Consider the following 16,320-nt stretch of genomic DNA (forward strand, 5'->3'; position numbering starts at 1 on the left):
AATAACAATCATTGAAAACGAACATCAACCCCCGAAGATTGCTACTTCATCGGGCCTTTATTTTCAACAAACCGAGCCCACCATGACAGACTTACGACACCGAGGAGCGACGGAAAAAGATCTGCAGCATCAACACTCGGAGGATAAGGTACCAAATAAAGAGACTGATGTGGAGAGATGTGTGTTGTAATGGCTATCATATGAGCTACATGCTGTCATACATGGAAAAAGAGGAGAAAAAACGGTTTCTCGTTATGTTTCTGGATCCCCCGTGCAAGTGTCATATCACAGCACGAAAGCAACCTTTAATGTGCTGGTTTGATAAATAATTGTTTTGTTTTTTTCTTCTAGCGTTGACGAGTCTGTGTGTAATATAGCAGGTTAGAGCTCGTGTAGATAATCTAAGCATCTTCAGGGGTCTCGAGGTTTCCTGCTTGTGTCCCAAAACAAAACACATCACCTATCAGGCCCCAGTGTGTTTCTTGCAGTGCTATGTTGCTGAAATGAAGTTAAGTGGCATGAACAATCCCTGCACTGTTCAGTTTAGGACAGGGAGGTTAAACTCTTCTGGATAAGCTTTCTTTCAGCAGAGATAGAGGATATCTGGAGTGCATGGACTGATCTTCATACTGTGTGGACATTTTTAGGTAGAAAACATGGAGGATGAGAGAGACATGGGCAGATGGGTGAGTCAAAATTCATGTGTCAAAAGTCCTTGACCTGTAGGCATGGGCTCAACCCTTACAGCAAGATCACAGTTCATAAAGAAGACTCATTTGAGTTACTTATCCTAAGTTAATAGTAAATATTTGTGGATACTTTGCTAATTTGTGCTCCTGTGTATTTGTATTTATTTTTTGTATTGAGTATTGAAGGGCAGGTTTTGTCTGTAGGATGTGATAATGTTATTGAAAGAACTACAATTTAAGGAATTCTAGGGTAAACTAAACTGTCTTGTACTGACTTTATCTGTATCATTGGTGAACAATTTCTTTTGTCATTGGGTTTGTGTGGTTCACCATATAACTTCCTCCTGTTGTATTTCTGTAATACTTTTCTTTCAAAAGATGAAATGAGCACAACAGCCCATTCTGTCTTTAGGGCTGGCAACACAGTGGTTGTTGGAGTTGAAAGAAAAACCTAAGCGTGTGTAATTATAACTTTGCTTGCTAGGTTAGTGACCGGGTCTCTATCACGCTAAAATTAATAGATTAATTTTGGAGCACTGAGACTAAGATACTGGATCATGCAAATTAAACCTTGTGCTGCCTGCATTTGTATATCAGCAGTCAGGCAAATCTATAACCATATATTTTTTTCTGTCTAGCATCTGTGTATTTGTTTTTGAAGACAGCATGAAAGTTTCCAACCTATTTTGCTTCCATATTCTAACATTACATATTTTTTGGGGATAATTTTCCTGCTTCTCAGATTTGCATTTAATTTCAAAAGGATGTCTTCCCTAGAAATGAAAATTATTTAATAATTTACTCACCCACGTTGTTCCAAACCTCTATGACTTTCTTTCTTCTGTGGAACACAAAAGAAAGATATTTTAATTTAAAGAATGTTGGTGATGACCAAAAACTATCCCTTTGTATAAAGTATTATTGATTAATCAATCATAATTGACCATATCATGATTTGAAATTGGTCAAATCAAAAATAATTATGATATGGTCGGTCACACACACACAATCAAAATGTTTATTAACACATTTCCCAGGATATTACACAGATATCTATTTGTTTTGCTGTGCGAGTTCAAGAATTTTAAGAATTCATTTGAGAGGTGAGAGAGAGGCCTGCAGAATTTATTGCATTAGACTAAACTATGCCATTGTAATGAAATAGAGAAAGCCACTGTGTCCCTGTTGAGTTCAGGATGAAGTATACTACATGGTCAAAAATGGGGACACCTCACCCATGTGTGCTTGTCTTGATTAATATTTCATTTCAAAACCATGCCTGTTAATAGTTAATTTGCTGCTGCAACAGCTTCTCTTTTGTCAGTTGCCATTCCAGTTCTTCTGATGGGTTCAGATTTGGTATTTGTGCAAAGTAGTCAAATTCTTCCACAGCAGACCGAATCATTTTACTAGTGGTTTACTATGACAGTGTCACGTGAAAAATCACTGAGCTCTTTGGTGCGGCCCATTCTAATGTAAATTGTTTGCTTAGGGAATGTTCTGTGGCTGTGCACCTGTTAAACAAGAATGTCGCTGAAATTAGGAGGAGGATGTCCTGGTGTTATATTGTACAAGGAAGTTAAGCTGCCTTTTTACTAGGGCTGCACTACATATCAAAATATCACAAATAAACACATCACGATATGCATATCTCAATGGCTCGCGATATCTGAATGATTTTAATAGGCTACTTCAAAACGTTGCTTGACGTTAAAAAGAGTTATTAAGCGCAATAAGCTGCAGAAAACCGGGACTCGCGCTGTCTTATACTCACTCGTAGCGTGCGCACAGAAAGGCGCCTCTCAGATACCGTGCGATCCCAAATTCAGTTGTCTTTCGTGGCTTATTGCACTCGAACGGTCACAGTTATGTCAAAATGCATGACTTGTCGAGTATTCATGTTCATGTAATGTAAAGACAGTCGGTTATGTTTAAGTGAACATAAACAGTTGGGAAAGAACTTTCGTGGCTAGACAAGCTTTAAAAACAATAAATATTGTTGGATTTGTGATGTCACATGGGCAAATACATTTGCATTATGCCTGTGAGCTGTATTGTATCTGACAACAGCTACATCTCAAACTGTAAGTAAATGTGTGGTTGTTATAAATAATTACTATATATTTGTTAAGTAATTATTTATGTTGATTATGCGGCATTTGTTTTGTGTGGATGTATTCATACGTTAATTTTCCCACTGTGAACATACATAGGTTATCGGCTACTTTGCGGTTTTAAAAAGTTCAGTGCAGCTGCCACTAGGGGCAAAAATGCAACAATCATATCCAATGTCGGAGATAGTGAAAAGCCGGTTTGATACCGTCACACATTATGTTTTGAATGAATGTGACGCATTTAACACACGCTTACATCAGTCTTCTCTTTTGAAGATTGTCACTGATGTTGTGTTTGTCAGGGAATTCCACATTTCCAGATGGCTGAGACTGCTGTCCGCCAATTTCTTCGAAGTGTTGCTCATACTCTGAGATGAGCAAGGGCCCGATCTGGCAGGAAGATTGAAAATGTCTCTCTTAGGAAGAGTGGGATGTCCTCAGTTCCTGATGAGTTATTTGCAGACGGTGGGAGGACGTTTAAGAGGAGGAGGTGGGCGGAAAGAAGGGAGGGTATTTTTAACTCTGGCATCCTGAATATCAGGATGTAGCCCATCTCCATGGAAACCCTGGATCCTTCTGTAGCTCTTGCTGTCAGTTGAGTGTCAGCCGTATATGTGTCTGTTAGCTTTAGGGTGTTCTTTGCAACCAGATCCAAATTACTTATGTCAGGCAGAGAAAAAGAGGTTTCTGGAACAATCGTAACAGCTCGAGCAACTGGTGCGGCCCCATCTGATGATGACACCCTGTTTCTATGGTGATGAAGGCAGGTAATTTGTCATTGTGCACGCAGGCCTGTTAGATACAGATGCTGCCTTATATAGCCTAAACATTAAGTGGGGTCTGTGTTTATCTTTAATTCATGCTTTCAAACAACATTTGAAATGGCCTCAGTTTTATTGGGTGAATGGCCCAATAAAACTGAGGGCATTACAAAAGTTGTTTGCACATCATGATCCCGAAAAAAAAAAAAAAGCACAGCAAGATCCATCGACGAGAGTATGAGCGCATCCTGTGTGCTTCATAAACTACAGTTCAAACGTTTGGGGTCGGTCAGTAGTTTTTTTTAAATGGTTTTGAAATAAGTATTTTATGCTCACAGAGGCTGCATTTATTTGAACAGAAGTATAGTAAAAACAGTAATATTGTGAAAATGTTTATATAGCATATTTTGAATTTATTCCTGTGATGGCAAAGCTGAATTTTCAGCATCATTACTCCAGTCTTCAGTGTCACATGATCCTTCAGAAATCATTCTAATATGCTGATTTGATGCTCAAGAAACATTTCTTAGTATTAAAACGTTCTTATTGTTGCAAACGGACGTGCTGCATAATATGTTTTGTGAAGACAGTGATAGATTTTGATTCTTTGATGAATACTAGAATGTTCAGAAGAATATTTATTTGAAATGGAGATTTCTTGCTGTCACTTTTGACCAGTTGCATCCTTGCAAAATAAAAGTATTAAAAATCTTACTGACCACAAATTTTTGAATGGTACTGCGAGATTCTTTGCTAATGAACAAATAATGAATTCATCTGTTCTTTATTTGTTTTTGTTTTCTCTCCAACCATTTCCAGGGTTCTGAGACTGAGGGCAAGGAGAGAGATGGAGCCTCAGATAATGAGACCAAATCAGATTCTGGGGTTCCTGAGGTTCCTGTTTCTGCCGATGACACACCAGAAGTTCTCAACAAAGCCCTCTCAGGCCTTTCCTCACGGTAAACGTGTCTAAATCAACAATTGAAATAAAATTAACATGACTCTTTAGTAAATTACAATGTATTTGCATGTCATGTAATTTAAAAAGTGTCTTACTCCAGAGCGGATTATTGGTATGTTGTTGTGAACACCAGATGATTCATTCAACCAAAAGGCCACCAGAGCTTTTAGTCCTTGCATTAGGAAGATTATATTTCCACCCAATATGCTTTGCGCTAATGTGTTTGTCTCGCTTGCAGATGGAGGAACTGGTGGGTGAGGGGCATCCTAACTCTGGCTATGATCTCCTTCTTCTTTTTCATTATTTATTTGGGTCCGATAGTGCTGATGATGATTGTGAGTATCTTCTCTACCTGTTGTTGAAGATACCAAGGGACATGGCCACTTAATACTTGAGAAAAACAAGCTGCTCAGATGCCATATTTTTAGAGAAAAAACAGCTAGTTTTGAATCTTCCAAATGCAGCATCAAAGTTTGGTGTTTATTTTCACATGGCTAATTTGTGTCTAGTCTCAACTGCCTCCTGCCTACAGTCAAATCTCTTTTGTATATTGGTTGCATTTACACTTTCATTAGTCTGATAACAAACCTGATAAGCACGACACAGACAAATTGCTAAGAATAGATGAAGTCTATGGTGCATATGCAAATAGAGACATTTATAATACATTATAGGGAACATCTTAAGAAAATTGTGCTGGTAATTTCTAAAATCACCAATCATCTCCAATAGATAATAATAAAATCTCCAATAAAATCTCCAATATTTTCTGGAGTCATGGTCTTCTAGAGTTGATGACACTTATGGGAAATAATGGAGGCTGCTAGATTCCAGGTTATGGAAAAATCTAGTTATAACCGCTGATAATGTTTCATAGGAGAGTCATAAACCAATTAATGTTGAGATATTGTCTCTTTGGTGTTTTTTTGCACATGACAGATGAGCATTGATGTTGATTATTTGGTTAACATTATTAAACATTATTACTCTTCTGAGCTGTTGAATCAGGCCTGCAGATGTGCTTATGAGGCCTCTCTGAATAATAAGTGTCCACTTTGATTCACGATCTGGCTGTTACAGATATTATAGCCGATATGATTTTTTATGTTATAGCTGCTACCTATTAAAATCTATACTATCATGTACAGGCTCAAATCAGTAGTTCTTTTTTAATGTCAAATCAATGTTGTGATGCATTTAGGCTTCATAACATTTTAATCAATAATATAAAATATGAATAATTATTCATTTTTAGGTGAGTACTTTACAAAGCCGAATAGTTGGGACCTCTGTTTTAAGCAAGCAAGTACTCTTGAATAAATCTTTTCTTACCATTTAAATATATATTTATTGTTATTATCATTATTGTTAAATAGTATTTTTATATATATTTAAAAAATAAAATATACATATTAGATGAAAAACTTTGAAACATAAGCAAGTGAAAATATAAAAATGTTAAATATTATAAACTAAATAAATAAATATTATAGATACCACTATACTAGCTCTAGTAGGTGCAACATAATCTAAAATCCAAAAATAGGTGGAAAAGATTATGCACATTAATTATCCAAATTTAATAGACAGTGCATATGCATGATGATGTTTAATTTTTAATAATGGCTAATAAATTATATGGGCCTGCATATAATATTTACAATAAGCTTTATTTACTGCCAATTGAAGACTTATATACACACACACAAGATGCATTCTTGCTTTCAAAAACAGCTAGACAGTAGACACTCGAGTATTTTTTTATTCTTGTCCTCTGTGTCTTCCACAGGTGATGTGCGTTCAGATTAAGTGCTTCCAGGAGATCATCACAATTGGTTACAGTGTGTATCACTCTTACCACCTGCCCTGGTTCAGAACACTAAGCTGGTGAGACCTGCGACACACACCTGCGACACACACCTGCCACCTTCATTTTCACACTTCATTGTCTCTCCCTCTCTCCCTGCTCTCATTATCTATCACTATATAGATGAATTAGTTGAATTAGTAACCACTGCGCTTGTTTATTCATCCAGCTATACATGCTATCACCAGCTGTATAGAGGTATGAGAAATTCACTCTGATGTAGGCCGCATTTAAACTTTAGTCTAACTTTAGTTGTTTCAAATGTTGCAGGAAAGATTCACCATGTTTTATTAATGTGAAAATCCCACCGAACGCCTTTAAAAGTTGCAAAATGCAGGGTTGTGTTGGGTTGAAACATTTTTTAAATCTGGCAAAACTGTCATTCACTTGATGCAAAATGTCAGTTTTAATGCGATAGTTCACCCAAAAATGAAAATTCTGCCATCATTTACTCACCCTCAAGTTGTTCCAAACCTGTATGAATTTCTTTATTCTGTTGTTCAGCAACAACTTGAGGTTTAAACCAAGGATTTACTTTTACAGTTTAAATAGCTTTATAATTAATTTTATTACATTGGATTATTGAAAATGTAAGATGTAGGGATGCAATGCTATGCAAAAAACAAACAAACAAAAAACACCTAAACCTAGTCTTTAATTCCTTTATGCAAAATAGCTTTCTTATTTCTATTTTGGGGTGAAGTATGACATTTGTGTGATTCTTCCTGTTTAAAAGACTGGTGAACTTTTCTTTGAACTTGTTTTAAGATTTTGTAGATTAGTTATCTGGCAAATCAGATATGAGTAAAACCATTTCTCTACATTAGTCCTGCTGTGTGTAGCCTAACACACCGTTCTTCCATGAGGTCACAATCCTAGTCAGGCTGAAGATCAGCTAAACTCTGACCATTTCTTTCATCTTCTTTTGCTATCAAATGGGCACATTATTATTGCTTTCACAAGCATTAGAAACACTTTGATTTAATGATTGCATGTGAAAGGCATTTGTCATAATGATAATGATGCCTAACTGCAGATTGTAACGGTTTTTGTCAGGTACTTCCTGTTGTGTGTGAACTACTTCTTCTATGGGGAAACGGTGACGGATTATTTCTTCAGTCTGGTGCAGAGGGAGGAGCCTCTACGCATCCTCAGCAAATACCATCGTTTCATTTCATTCGCCCTGTACCTCACAGGTCAGAACCTTCTCTGTTACACAAGCATGGTACTTTTAGTACTTTTAGAACTATTAGTTATCAGTTACTTCTCAACTTTTCCACACAGAGTGCTGAAGGCAAAGTCAGATGCAGACATGCTTTATATTACCAGTTCGAATGCAGACGTGGTGATTTACTTACGTGTTTTGGAGCGTTTTTTTTTTTTTTTTTTTCATAGGTAGGAAGTTCATGTCATCCAGGATGTGGTTAGGCTCTCTGCCTGTCTGTGCACCCCTCGCTCATTTTCTCTTATAAGACACCAGATTTCCTCCTGAGCTAAAAGCAACATAATGCTATTTTTTTTTTTCTATTTTAAATACAAAAACGTTTTGTTAAAAATAACAGTTTAAACAGACAATCAAACAATGCTTATTGAAGCAGGAAAAAAAGTAAAAATTGTGAATGATTAAATTCAGGCTAGAAAGATATGGATGGAAAATCACCTTCTAAAACAGCTTATTCATAAATAGACCTGATCTCCTTGTGGAACATCACTTCAGTTACTTTTATGTATTGCTTGTTTTTTATTTTATTGCATAATGCCCAGTACAAATGAATACATAATGTGCTGTATTCATTTGTAATAGCTGAACTGTGCTCACTCTTGCTTGAGACAAATCATGTCTTACCTTGCCATAAATGGTCCAAAAGTAAGCCAAATAATCAAAGTTCCTTTTATCAATTTGTACAGAGTGTTAAAAAATGTATAAACCTTCCATGTACTTCAGATTCTTAATTTATGTAGTTTCAGATTGCCTTTTTAGCGTGGTGGTTTTATACTCTCTGCATCCTTTCAAACAGGGCATAATTAGTAACAGTGTGACTGGCTAAAAATAGTTGCTTAGACATGTGGTGATGGCATTGGTGGAACTGTCTGTTTTAACAGATGTCTGTTTCTTGTCCAGGGTTCTGCATGTTTGTTCTGAGCCTGGTGAAAAAACACTATCGCCTGCAGTTCTACATGGTGAGTGAGTGTGTTGATGTGGCATTAAGTCTGTTCTACAGGTTCGACTCCTTAGACTTCCTTAGGGCGTTTTCACACCTATATCGTTTGTTTTGTTCCAGAACGGACTTAATTTGTTACAATGTTGCATTTTCTTCTTGGTTTTGTTCGCTTTCATAAGACAATCTTTCAAAGCGTACCAAAATGTGTTTGTGCAAGTCACATGCAAGTACAACTGTCCTCTTATTAGTCAGAGTTTCCTCTGCTTCATCTGTCTAGATGATTGGCAAGCTCGCTCCATGAGCTTAATGTGGTTTTATCTGTAACTGTCGAGACACACGCAAACACTATACGAATGTAGCCGCCATTCCCGCTGGTAAATTATATACTACATTCATATTAATACCACAGCAAATTTAAACACGCTCTCTCTGGATCTCCCAGCGCTGTCTAGAGGTTAACATTGTCAAGACACACACAGACACTATGTGAATGTTATAATGCAGCTAGAGCAGGAATCAAGGCTTTATAGGGACAGCATTCTTGCACGGAGAAGCGCAATTACTCAACATTTTAAGATGAAGAGGTGCTCTTTTAGTTTTCAACTGTGACAACTAATGTGCTCACTCATAGAATCCGAACCATTTGGTTCGTTGGTCCGTTGGGTCGGATTGCTTTCGCACCTCAAGCGAACCGGCCCAGAGTTCATTTTGGTGCGGATATGAGCGCGATTGCCGTGTTCACATATGCCTAAACGAACCGAACCAAGGGAGAAAACATACCAGATTCCGAAACAAACGCTCAGGTGTGAAAGCACCCGTAGAGGAAATTCAGTGTACTTTTTTTTGCATTCACTTGCTTACATATTTACATAGACTACATATGTATTCGTCATGCATGTCAGCCTGCATGATATGTTTGCTGATATTAATCGTGGCCACAGACCCTACACGTTTCCTATCTTTTCCTTGTTATAGAACTGCCTTTTGTCCCAGATTTGAAGTGAATGAGCTATTCATCCCGTCTTTCTCTCTCCCCAGTTCGGTTGGACTCATGTGACCTTGCTCATTGTGGTGACTCAGTCCCACTTAATCATTCATAACCTGTTTGAGGGGATGATCTGGTAAGATGATGCCTCCTGTTTTACCATTACCACTATCAAACACCATTTTACAAATTTAAACATTTAAACTTTAAAATCCTATGACATCCTAGAATATTGGAAACAGTACAGTTGATTTTGTGGTGTAGGTGATCTGTTTGTATAAAGTAATCTGTTTCTGTGTGCGCAGGTTCATTGTTCCCATCTCCTGTGTTATCTGTAATGACATCATGGCTTATATGTTTGGCTTCTTTTTCGGTCGCACCCCTCTCATCAAGGTTTGTGTTTTTGACATCCCAAATTAATTATCCCATATTATTTAAAAATCAAATATTCATTACGTCTTAATAATAATAAAATGGCTGTATAATACTTAACCAAATGCTTAAGTCTGAACAGCATATGTGCAGTTTTATGTAAAAACCAACAAACTTATTTTTCTAGAATGTTTTGCTTGAAAGTGTGCTTTTTTTAAAATACCAGTTGCTTTTATTTATTTGTATTTTTGTCTAATACAGTAACATTCATGCATTTATGAGTGTGGCCTAAATACTTTCTGTGGCTTCTGTGCAATGTACATTTATTGTTAGTACAGTTCTCTTAATGCTGATGTTTCTTTGCAGTTGTCTCCTAAGAAGACGTGGGAGGGGTTTATCGGTGGCTTCTTCTCCACTATTGTTTTTGGAATCCTAGTGAGTAATAACCTTCTTCCTGTTCTTCTTCTGGTCTTTACTGAATGTTTTATGTAGATTTGGAAACTTTGGAGATGTAAGAATGAAAATTGCCTTTATTGATGCCTTGGAATAGGCTGATGAAGTTCCTCCTTTACCTTTGTACTTAAAGGTGGGGTAAGCAATATTTGAAAAACACTGTTTGGAAGTTGGTTGGACCGACACAACAAACAACGTGTAGCCAATCAGCATTAGGGGGCGTATGACAGTGGAGGAGAGAGAACGGGCAAGAGGGAGATTTGAGAGTAAGAGATGGCTGAGAGACATTACAAAAGAGAAAAGCTCTTAAGAATATCACTGGAAAATGAAGGGTTATTATCAGGAAAGAGCTTTAGGACCCATGTTAACATTGGAAAAGCTTTTCAGCACTGAAGAGAGCTAAGCTGGAAGGCCTGAAAACAGACGTTTCTTTGATTAGCCGAATACGTGAGTAACACTGGGTTTGAGTGTCATTGTTTGTCTGGAGCTGCTGTGCTGTTGGCAACAAACAATGAACTCTTGTTTGTATTTACTCTTGTGTATGTATGTAAAAAAATTGTGCTTGTCGTTCGTTCATCATATTCACTTTATTTATATTGAAGCATTGTTTTGTTGCGCTTCTGCTACGGTATATAGACATCCACTCTTGCATTGCGTGTGTAACAGAGGCCTGCTAGTGAGAGTTGCGCAGGCTGATGACTGCTAGAGAATGCAGTGTTTACTGTTTTGCGTCCTTGTCAGTGCACTCGCCTCGAGACAGACTCAGAGCAGGGTGGTTAGGATTGAAGGGGGAGCAATGAAGAGGGGTGTGTTTGTTTGGGTTGATTTCAAATATTAACAATGTTCAGAAACGATTTTGACAAATAACAAACTGCACCTTTAAGACGTTAATGAGATGCATCTGAAAAATAACGAATACCTTTCTCCTCTTCTCCAGCTGTCGTATGTGATGGCAGGTTACAGCTACTTTGTGTGCCCGGTTGAGTTTAACAACGACTCCAACAGATTCACAGTGGACTGTGAGCCATCTGAACTCTTCCAGCTTCAGAGCTACGGCCTGCCGACTGTACTTCAGTCCATCACGGGCTGGGTAAAACACACACACTCACAAGTACACAATCTGTTAGACACTTACTCCTCATGTCTCTTATTTGGTCTGTCCTCTCCTTCTCTCTCTCTCTCTCTCTCGTTTTTTTGTGCCTGTGTTTACCAGTTGCTCAGACACAGCCATCTGCTGACTCTCCACTCACTATGAATCTGTCACAGCTCTGCTTCACTATTCTTTGGACCACAAAAACACAATGATTTAAACAAAAGCAACTCAAATCCTTCAAGTGTTACTTATTTTGAAAATGCATCCAAGTAAAGTCAGTGTCTAACACATTTCCATCTCTCTCCCATTTTCTTCTTAGACCACAGTAAAGCTGTACCCTTTCCAAATCCACAGCATTGCCCTGTCTAGCTTTGCCTCCATCATGGGACCTTTTGGAGGCTTTTTTGCCAGCGGCTTCAAAAGGGCCTTCAAAATCAAGGTAGGTGTAATTTGTCCACCCACAGATCATACAGATCTGAAACTGATTCAGTCTTAAAACGCTTAACTACAGCTTTCTTCACTACATGGCATCTTAAATGGAAAGGCCCATTTAGATGAGATACAGTGTAGATCAGACTACATGAACCGTTTCCTGTCATGTGTTCAACACTCTGGTCTTACCTTCTCTGTGTTGTTTATCTCTGCAGGACTTTGCAAACACCATTCCTGGTCATGGAGGAATCATGGACCGCTTCGACTGTCAGTACCTCATGGCCACATTTGTAAATGTTTACATCGCCAGCTTCATCAGGTAGGACTGTTATTATTTATACACTACCGTTCAAAACTTTGGGTTTTTTCTTTTAAACAAGTCTCTTGTGCTCATCAATGCATAAAAACAGTAAAATTGTAAAATATTATTACAATTTCAATAATTGCTTTTTATTTTTGATATATTTTAAAATGTAATTTATTCCTGTGATGGCAAAGCTGAATTTCCAGCGTCATTACTCAATTACAGTCTTCAGAGTCACATGATCCTTCAGAAATCATTCTAATATGCTGATTTGCTGCTCAAGAAACATTTCTTATTATCAGTGTTGAAAGTAGTTGTGCTGCTTAATATTTTTGAGGGAAGTATTACATTTTTAAGATTATTTAATAAATAGAAAGTTCAGAAGAACAGCATTTATTTAAAATATAAATCTTTTGTAACATTGTTAATCAATGGTATATGCTTTTTAACTTATTTTTAAAATAATAGTGTTTAACAGCTGAATTCAAGGTGAAAAAACTACATTACCCATGATGCTATACAGAAAATTCCACCAATCAGTCTGAACGAACAAATCTCACCCAAAGAGCTTCCAGGGAACACCCTCTCCCATAAAGCACTGCTAATGATATTATCAGTCTTGCTATGCTGTCAAAATACGTTTTGTCTGATTTTTTGAATACTTTAAATACATTTTTTTTGTAATGTTGTGATTCACCACATACCTGGCTGGCTTAGTTCATGGTTTATAATGCTTTAACAAAGTATTTTTTTTAAATCCCTATGGGAAAAAAGAATGGAAAAAATACTTCTGTAACCAAAACTGCTAAAAAAGTGGGCAGACATTAATGCACTATCATTTTATCAAGCAAGTTCCTTGTTAGGTTTAGTGTTTGTTTTTCAAAGACTAATATAATCATGCATTGTTATTTACAATCAGAGTAATCTTTAATCATGTCAGTGTTTCCAGAGCATAAAAACAGTTTGCTTTGAAATTTCCTCTCTTTTAGAGGGCCAAACCCCTCTAAGGTCATCCAACAGCTTCTTGCTTTGAGACTAGACCAACAGCTCCACATCTTCAACTCGCTCAAGGCTCATCTGACAGAGAAAGGCCTGCTTCCTGCCCTAGAAGAAGCAGCCTAACTTTTCGGACCACCCTAGGGACATCCCACCGGAGTGAGCCATAGATAGAGGGAGGAGAGTGCAACGGAAACAGATCCAGGCGTGAATACAAGTGGGAGATGAGACGAGTAACATAGGAAGGGAAACAACGGGAAACTGAACTACAACCTTGGGTCATTCCATTTTCAGTGTGTTTGCGAGAAAGAGTGAGTGAGTGAGTGCGTGCGTGCGTGTACAAATCAGTGTTTTTGCTTGTCATTTAATTTTTTTTGTGAACGTTTTATGTTTATCTTTTATGCCACAAAAGAATATTATATATATTGAGAAGACGTTGACATTTATTGTTACAGTCGTACAATTCCACTTGTGCACAAATGTTCCGTACCTATAGATTGTCTGAATATTTTATAATGTTTATGTTTTATTTGTTTTAATGCACTGCTCATCACACTGTCATTTCAACCTCAGGCTAGCCTTTGTTCATGTTTTTTGTTGTTGTGCTAACGGGTGTTTCCATACGCCATCGTCAAGTTTGAATTTCCACTGCAGAGTGCCGTAAATTCATGTTTCTTTCCCTGATCTTGGGTTTTGACATTGTTGTAACATTATATTTAAAAGCAATATGGTCATTGAAATCAAAGATGTGCTTCAGCCCGATAGGTGGTGACTGTTACAGTTCAGATGTGTGGGAATATACGTATACTGTACTTCCTGAAGGTACAGTACGGAGAAGATTCAGATTTCATTATTCAGTGTTTGACAGGAAGACATTTCACACTGAATGTTCAAGAATTGTTGTTCATTTCTAGATTCTTTCCCCCAATGTTCAATTGTCACTGAGCAGTTACTAGCTAATCTTTGTCAAGCCTAAACGAGTTTTCTGTGTGTGTTTGTGTTTGTTTGTGAACAGTTACATGCTTAAAGTTAAGGATCAGGTTGGGCCATCAAATCTCAATGACTGTTTTGGTTTTAAATGCATTTCATATGAACCATTTTGTACCATTTTCACTGCATGAGACAGTCTATTTCTGTTCCATCTGTTTTGATTTTACCTTCACCTACTGTGTAAACTCATGGATAAAGGGTCAGAACTATTCTGTGTCTTTCTTAAGGTATTTTATTCTCCACTAATACATGTTGATCATTAACAAGTGCCATAAGCAATATTTATTTACTTTTAAAAGGGTGTCATTGAGCAGCTTTAAAAAAGTAGAGCACAGTAATGCTACAATAACATATGAGGTTGTAATGGGCTCAGGTTAGTCTGTATGTGCGGTCCATTGATATCATCACTAAAGATAAATGAGCACATACTTTCAGACCTGTTAAGATGGATAAGCTATTTAAACTTGGGCAAACTTTAATCTTGTTTTTCAGTTTAAAAAACATTTCTATACCCAGAGATCTTGAGCGATAAATAGGCAGCTTATTATCTGAGTTTCCAGTGATAGATACTTTTTCAATTACTTTTTCCTCTTTCAATGGAAGACATTCAGAATCAATGTCTTGCTTTTGTTTGATGGACGGCCCAATCCATATACGAGTCTTAAGTAAGAGTCTTTTATTGCAGGTTTGAATTTTATGTTGCTTTTCACTGCTGACGTAACACGCACAGCACTCAATGTATAAATCAGTGTATACTATTTGAAGCCCCTACATATCCCCATCCACCATAAATGCATGTTTATTTTTATTTTTTAATTCAGTACACAAAAACACTCTAAAGTTGTGATATTCATCTGTTATGTGGTGCAGATTTTTTTCTTTCACGTTGTACTTTTTTGATTCAACTCGATGTCTTGATTTTATCAAACTATTAGATATTGATTTTATTAGAATTGCATACATTGTTATCATAAAAGATTATATAGTATATATACTGTATATGTTTGACGTAGAGATGATTCTATTCTTATCTTTTACTGTGTTTAAATGGTCCTCTAAACCAGTCTGTGCTCTGTGTATGTATAGGCCCCTGTGCTGAAACATTAGCGTACAAAGTCCAGACATTAGCAGAGCAATTTCAATGTTTTCTAGTCAACACAACAGAGAGAGTTTACAGACCCGTGATGTAACTGTGCAACCACTGATGTCAGGAGCGCGTTTGTGTGCGATGATGACCATAAACATTTATAAAGAGACAAAATTCTGAAAGTGTTAAATGCATGTTTAAAAAAATCTGGCTCGTTTCGTTTCTGTGATTAGCATTTGACGCGTGCCATTCATAGCCAATAGAGGGCGCTAACCCGTCGTTTTTTCATGTGTGGTTAACACTAGGGAAGCGAGGCTTGCTTTTTTATTTAATACATTGTTTCCGTAAACGCTGCCGTGACATTTTATACTTCTTAGAAATGATGCGAATGTAGCGGTCTCTTGTAGTGTCAAAGAGAAACTGACTGCAGTGCAGTTGTTTTATCTGTGTTTCTGGCGATTTATTCATTAGCCTACCATTAAAATTACAATAAGGTTACATTAGTTAACTGGGCCTACACAAGTTAATCTTAGTTAAATGTTAATTTCAACATTTACTTATACATTATGAAATCAAAGCTTATATTTGTTCATATTATTTCATGGACCTGAGTGAACAATTATATATTTATTAACTAACGCTGACAAACAGTAATCAATACTCTTAACAAATGTATTGCTTATTCATGTTCATGTTAGTTAATGCACTAATGAGACCTTATTGTAAAGTGTTAGCCATTAAACTGAAAACAGAAATGCTAAAACCCATTCTTTCTTTTAGGTTGCCTATATGATAAGCAAAACAAAACTCCTCTCTGTTGAACAAATGAACAACAACAGGTCAATATGTTGTTGTTATTATTTGTCATTGAGTATAATGGTCTGTAATTCTGATGTATTTTGTTTTGTAATTTTTGATAAAGCAGATAAATGTGCTTTCCCTGCCGCTTTGTGTACAGTGATTTGCTCATTGTAAATGGTTAATAAAGAGGAAAGCTCAGCATATATATAAATATAAATCTTCTTCCTGCTGTTTGAACTTCCTTTTTTATGCC

General features: G+C 36.9%; 1 protein-coding gene across 3 annotated transcripts; it reads left to right on the forward strand.

Moving 5' to 3' along the window:
• On the forward strand, positions 1 to 14,389 carry cds2 (CDP-diacylglycerol synthase (phosphatidate cytidylyltransferase) 2). 3 transcript variants are annotated; one of them, XM_081365964.1, is made up of 13 exons: positions 1 to 148; positions 4,384 to 4,523; positions 4,764 to 4,860; positions 6,315 to 6,412; positions 7,449 to 7,588; positions 8,515 to 8,573; positions 9,593 to 9,675; positions 9,845 to 9,932; positions 10,278 to 10,346; positions 11,302 to 11,454; positions 11,777 to 11,896; positions 12,105 to 12,208; positions 13,183 to 14,389. In XM_081365964.1, the coding sequence occupies exons 1-13, from the start codon at positions 83 to 85 to the stop codon at positions 13,313 to 13,315; spliced, it is 1,350 nt and encodes a 449-aa protein (XP_081222090.1). In that variant the 5' UTR covers positions 1 to 82; the 3' UTR covers positions 13,316 to 14,389. The 3 variants fall into 3 exon arrangements, with proteins under 3 accessions (XP_081222090.1, XP_081222091.1, XP_081222092.1); XM_081365965.1 differs by lacking the exon at positions 1 to 148 and adding an exon at positions 352 to 686; XM_081365966.1 differs by lacking the exon at positions 1 to 148 and adding an exon at positions 3,106 to 3,570.
• The last annotated feature ends 1,931 nt before the right edge of the window (positions 14,390 to 16,320 follow it).

Source organism: Scardinius erythrophthalmus (assembly GCF_964197995.2).
Source record: "Scardinius erythrophthalmus genome assembly, chromosome: 5".
NCBI classification, from domain to species: domain Eukaryota; kingdom Metazoa; phylum Chordata; class Actinopteri; order Cypriniformes; family Leuciscidae; genus Scardinius; species Scardinius erythrophthalmus.

What these genes read in the sequence shown, in the direction of transcription:
- cds2 (XM_081365964.1), top strand. Translation starts at nt 83, where the DNA reads ATGACAGACTTACGACACCGAGGAGCGACGGAAAAAGATCTGCAGCAT. An exon ending in ATCAACACTCGGAGGATAAG is followed by an intron (nt 149 to 4,383) that starts GTACCAAATAAA and finishes AACCATTTCCAG; the next exon opens with GGTTCTGAGACTGAGGGCAA. An exon ending in CTGTTTGAGGGGATGATCTG is followed by an intron (nt 9,676 to 9,844) that starts GTAAGATGATGC and finishes CTGTGTGCGCAG; the next exon opens with GTTCATTGTTCCCATCTCCT.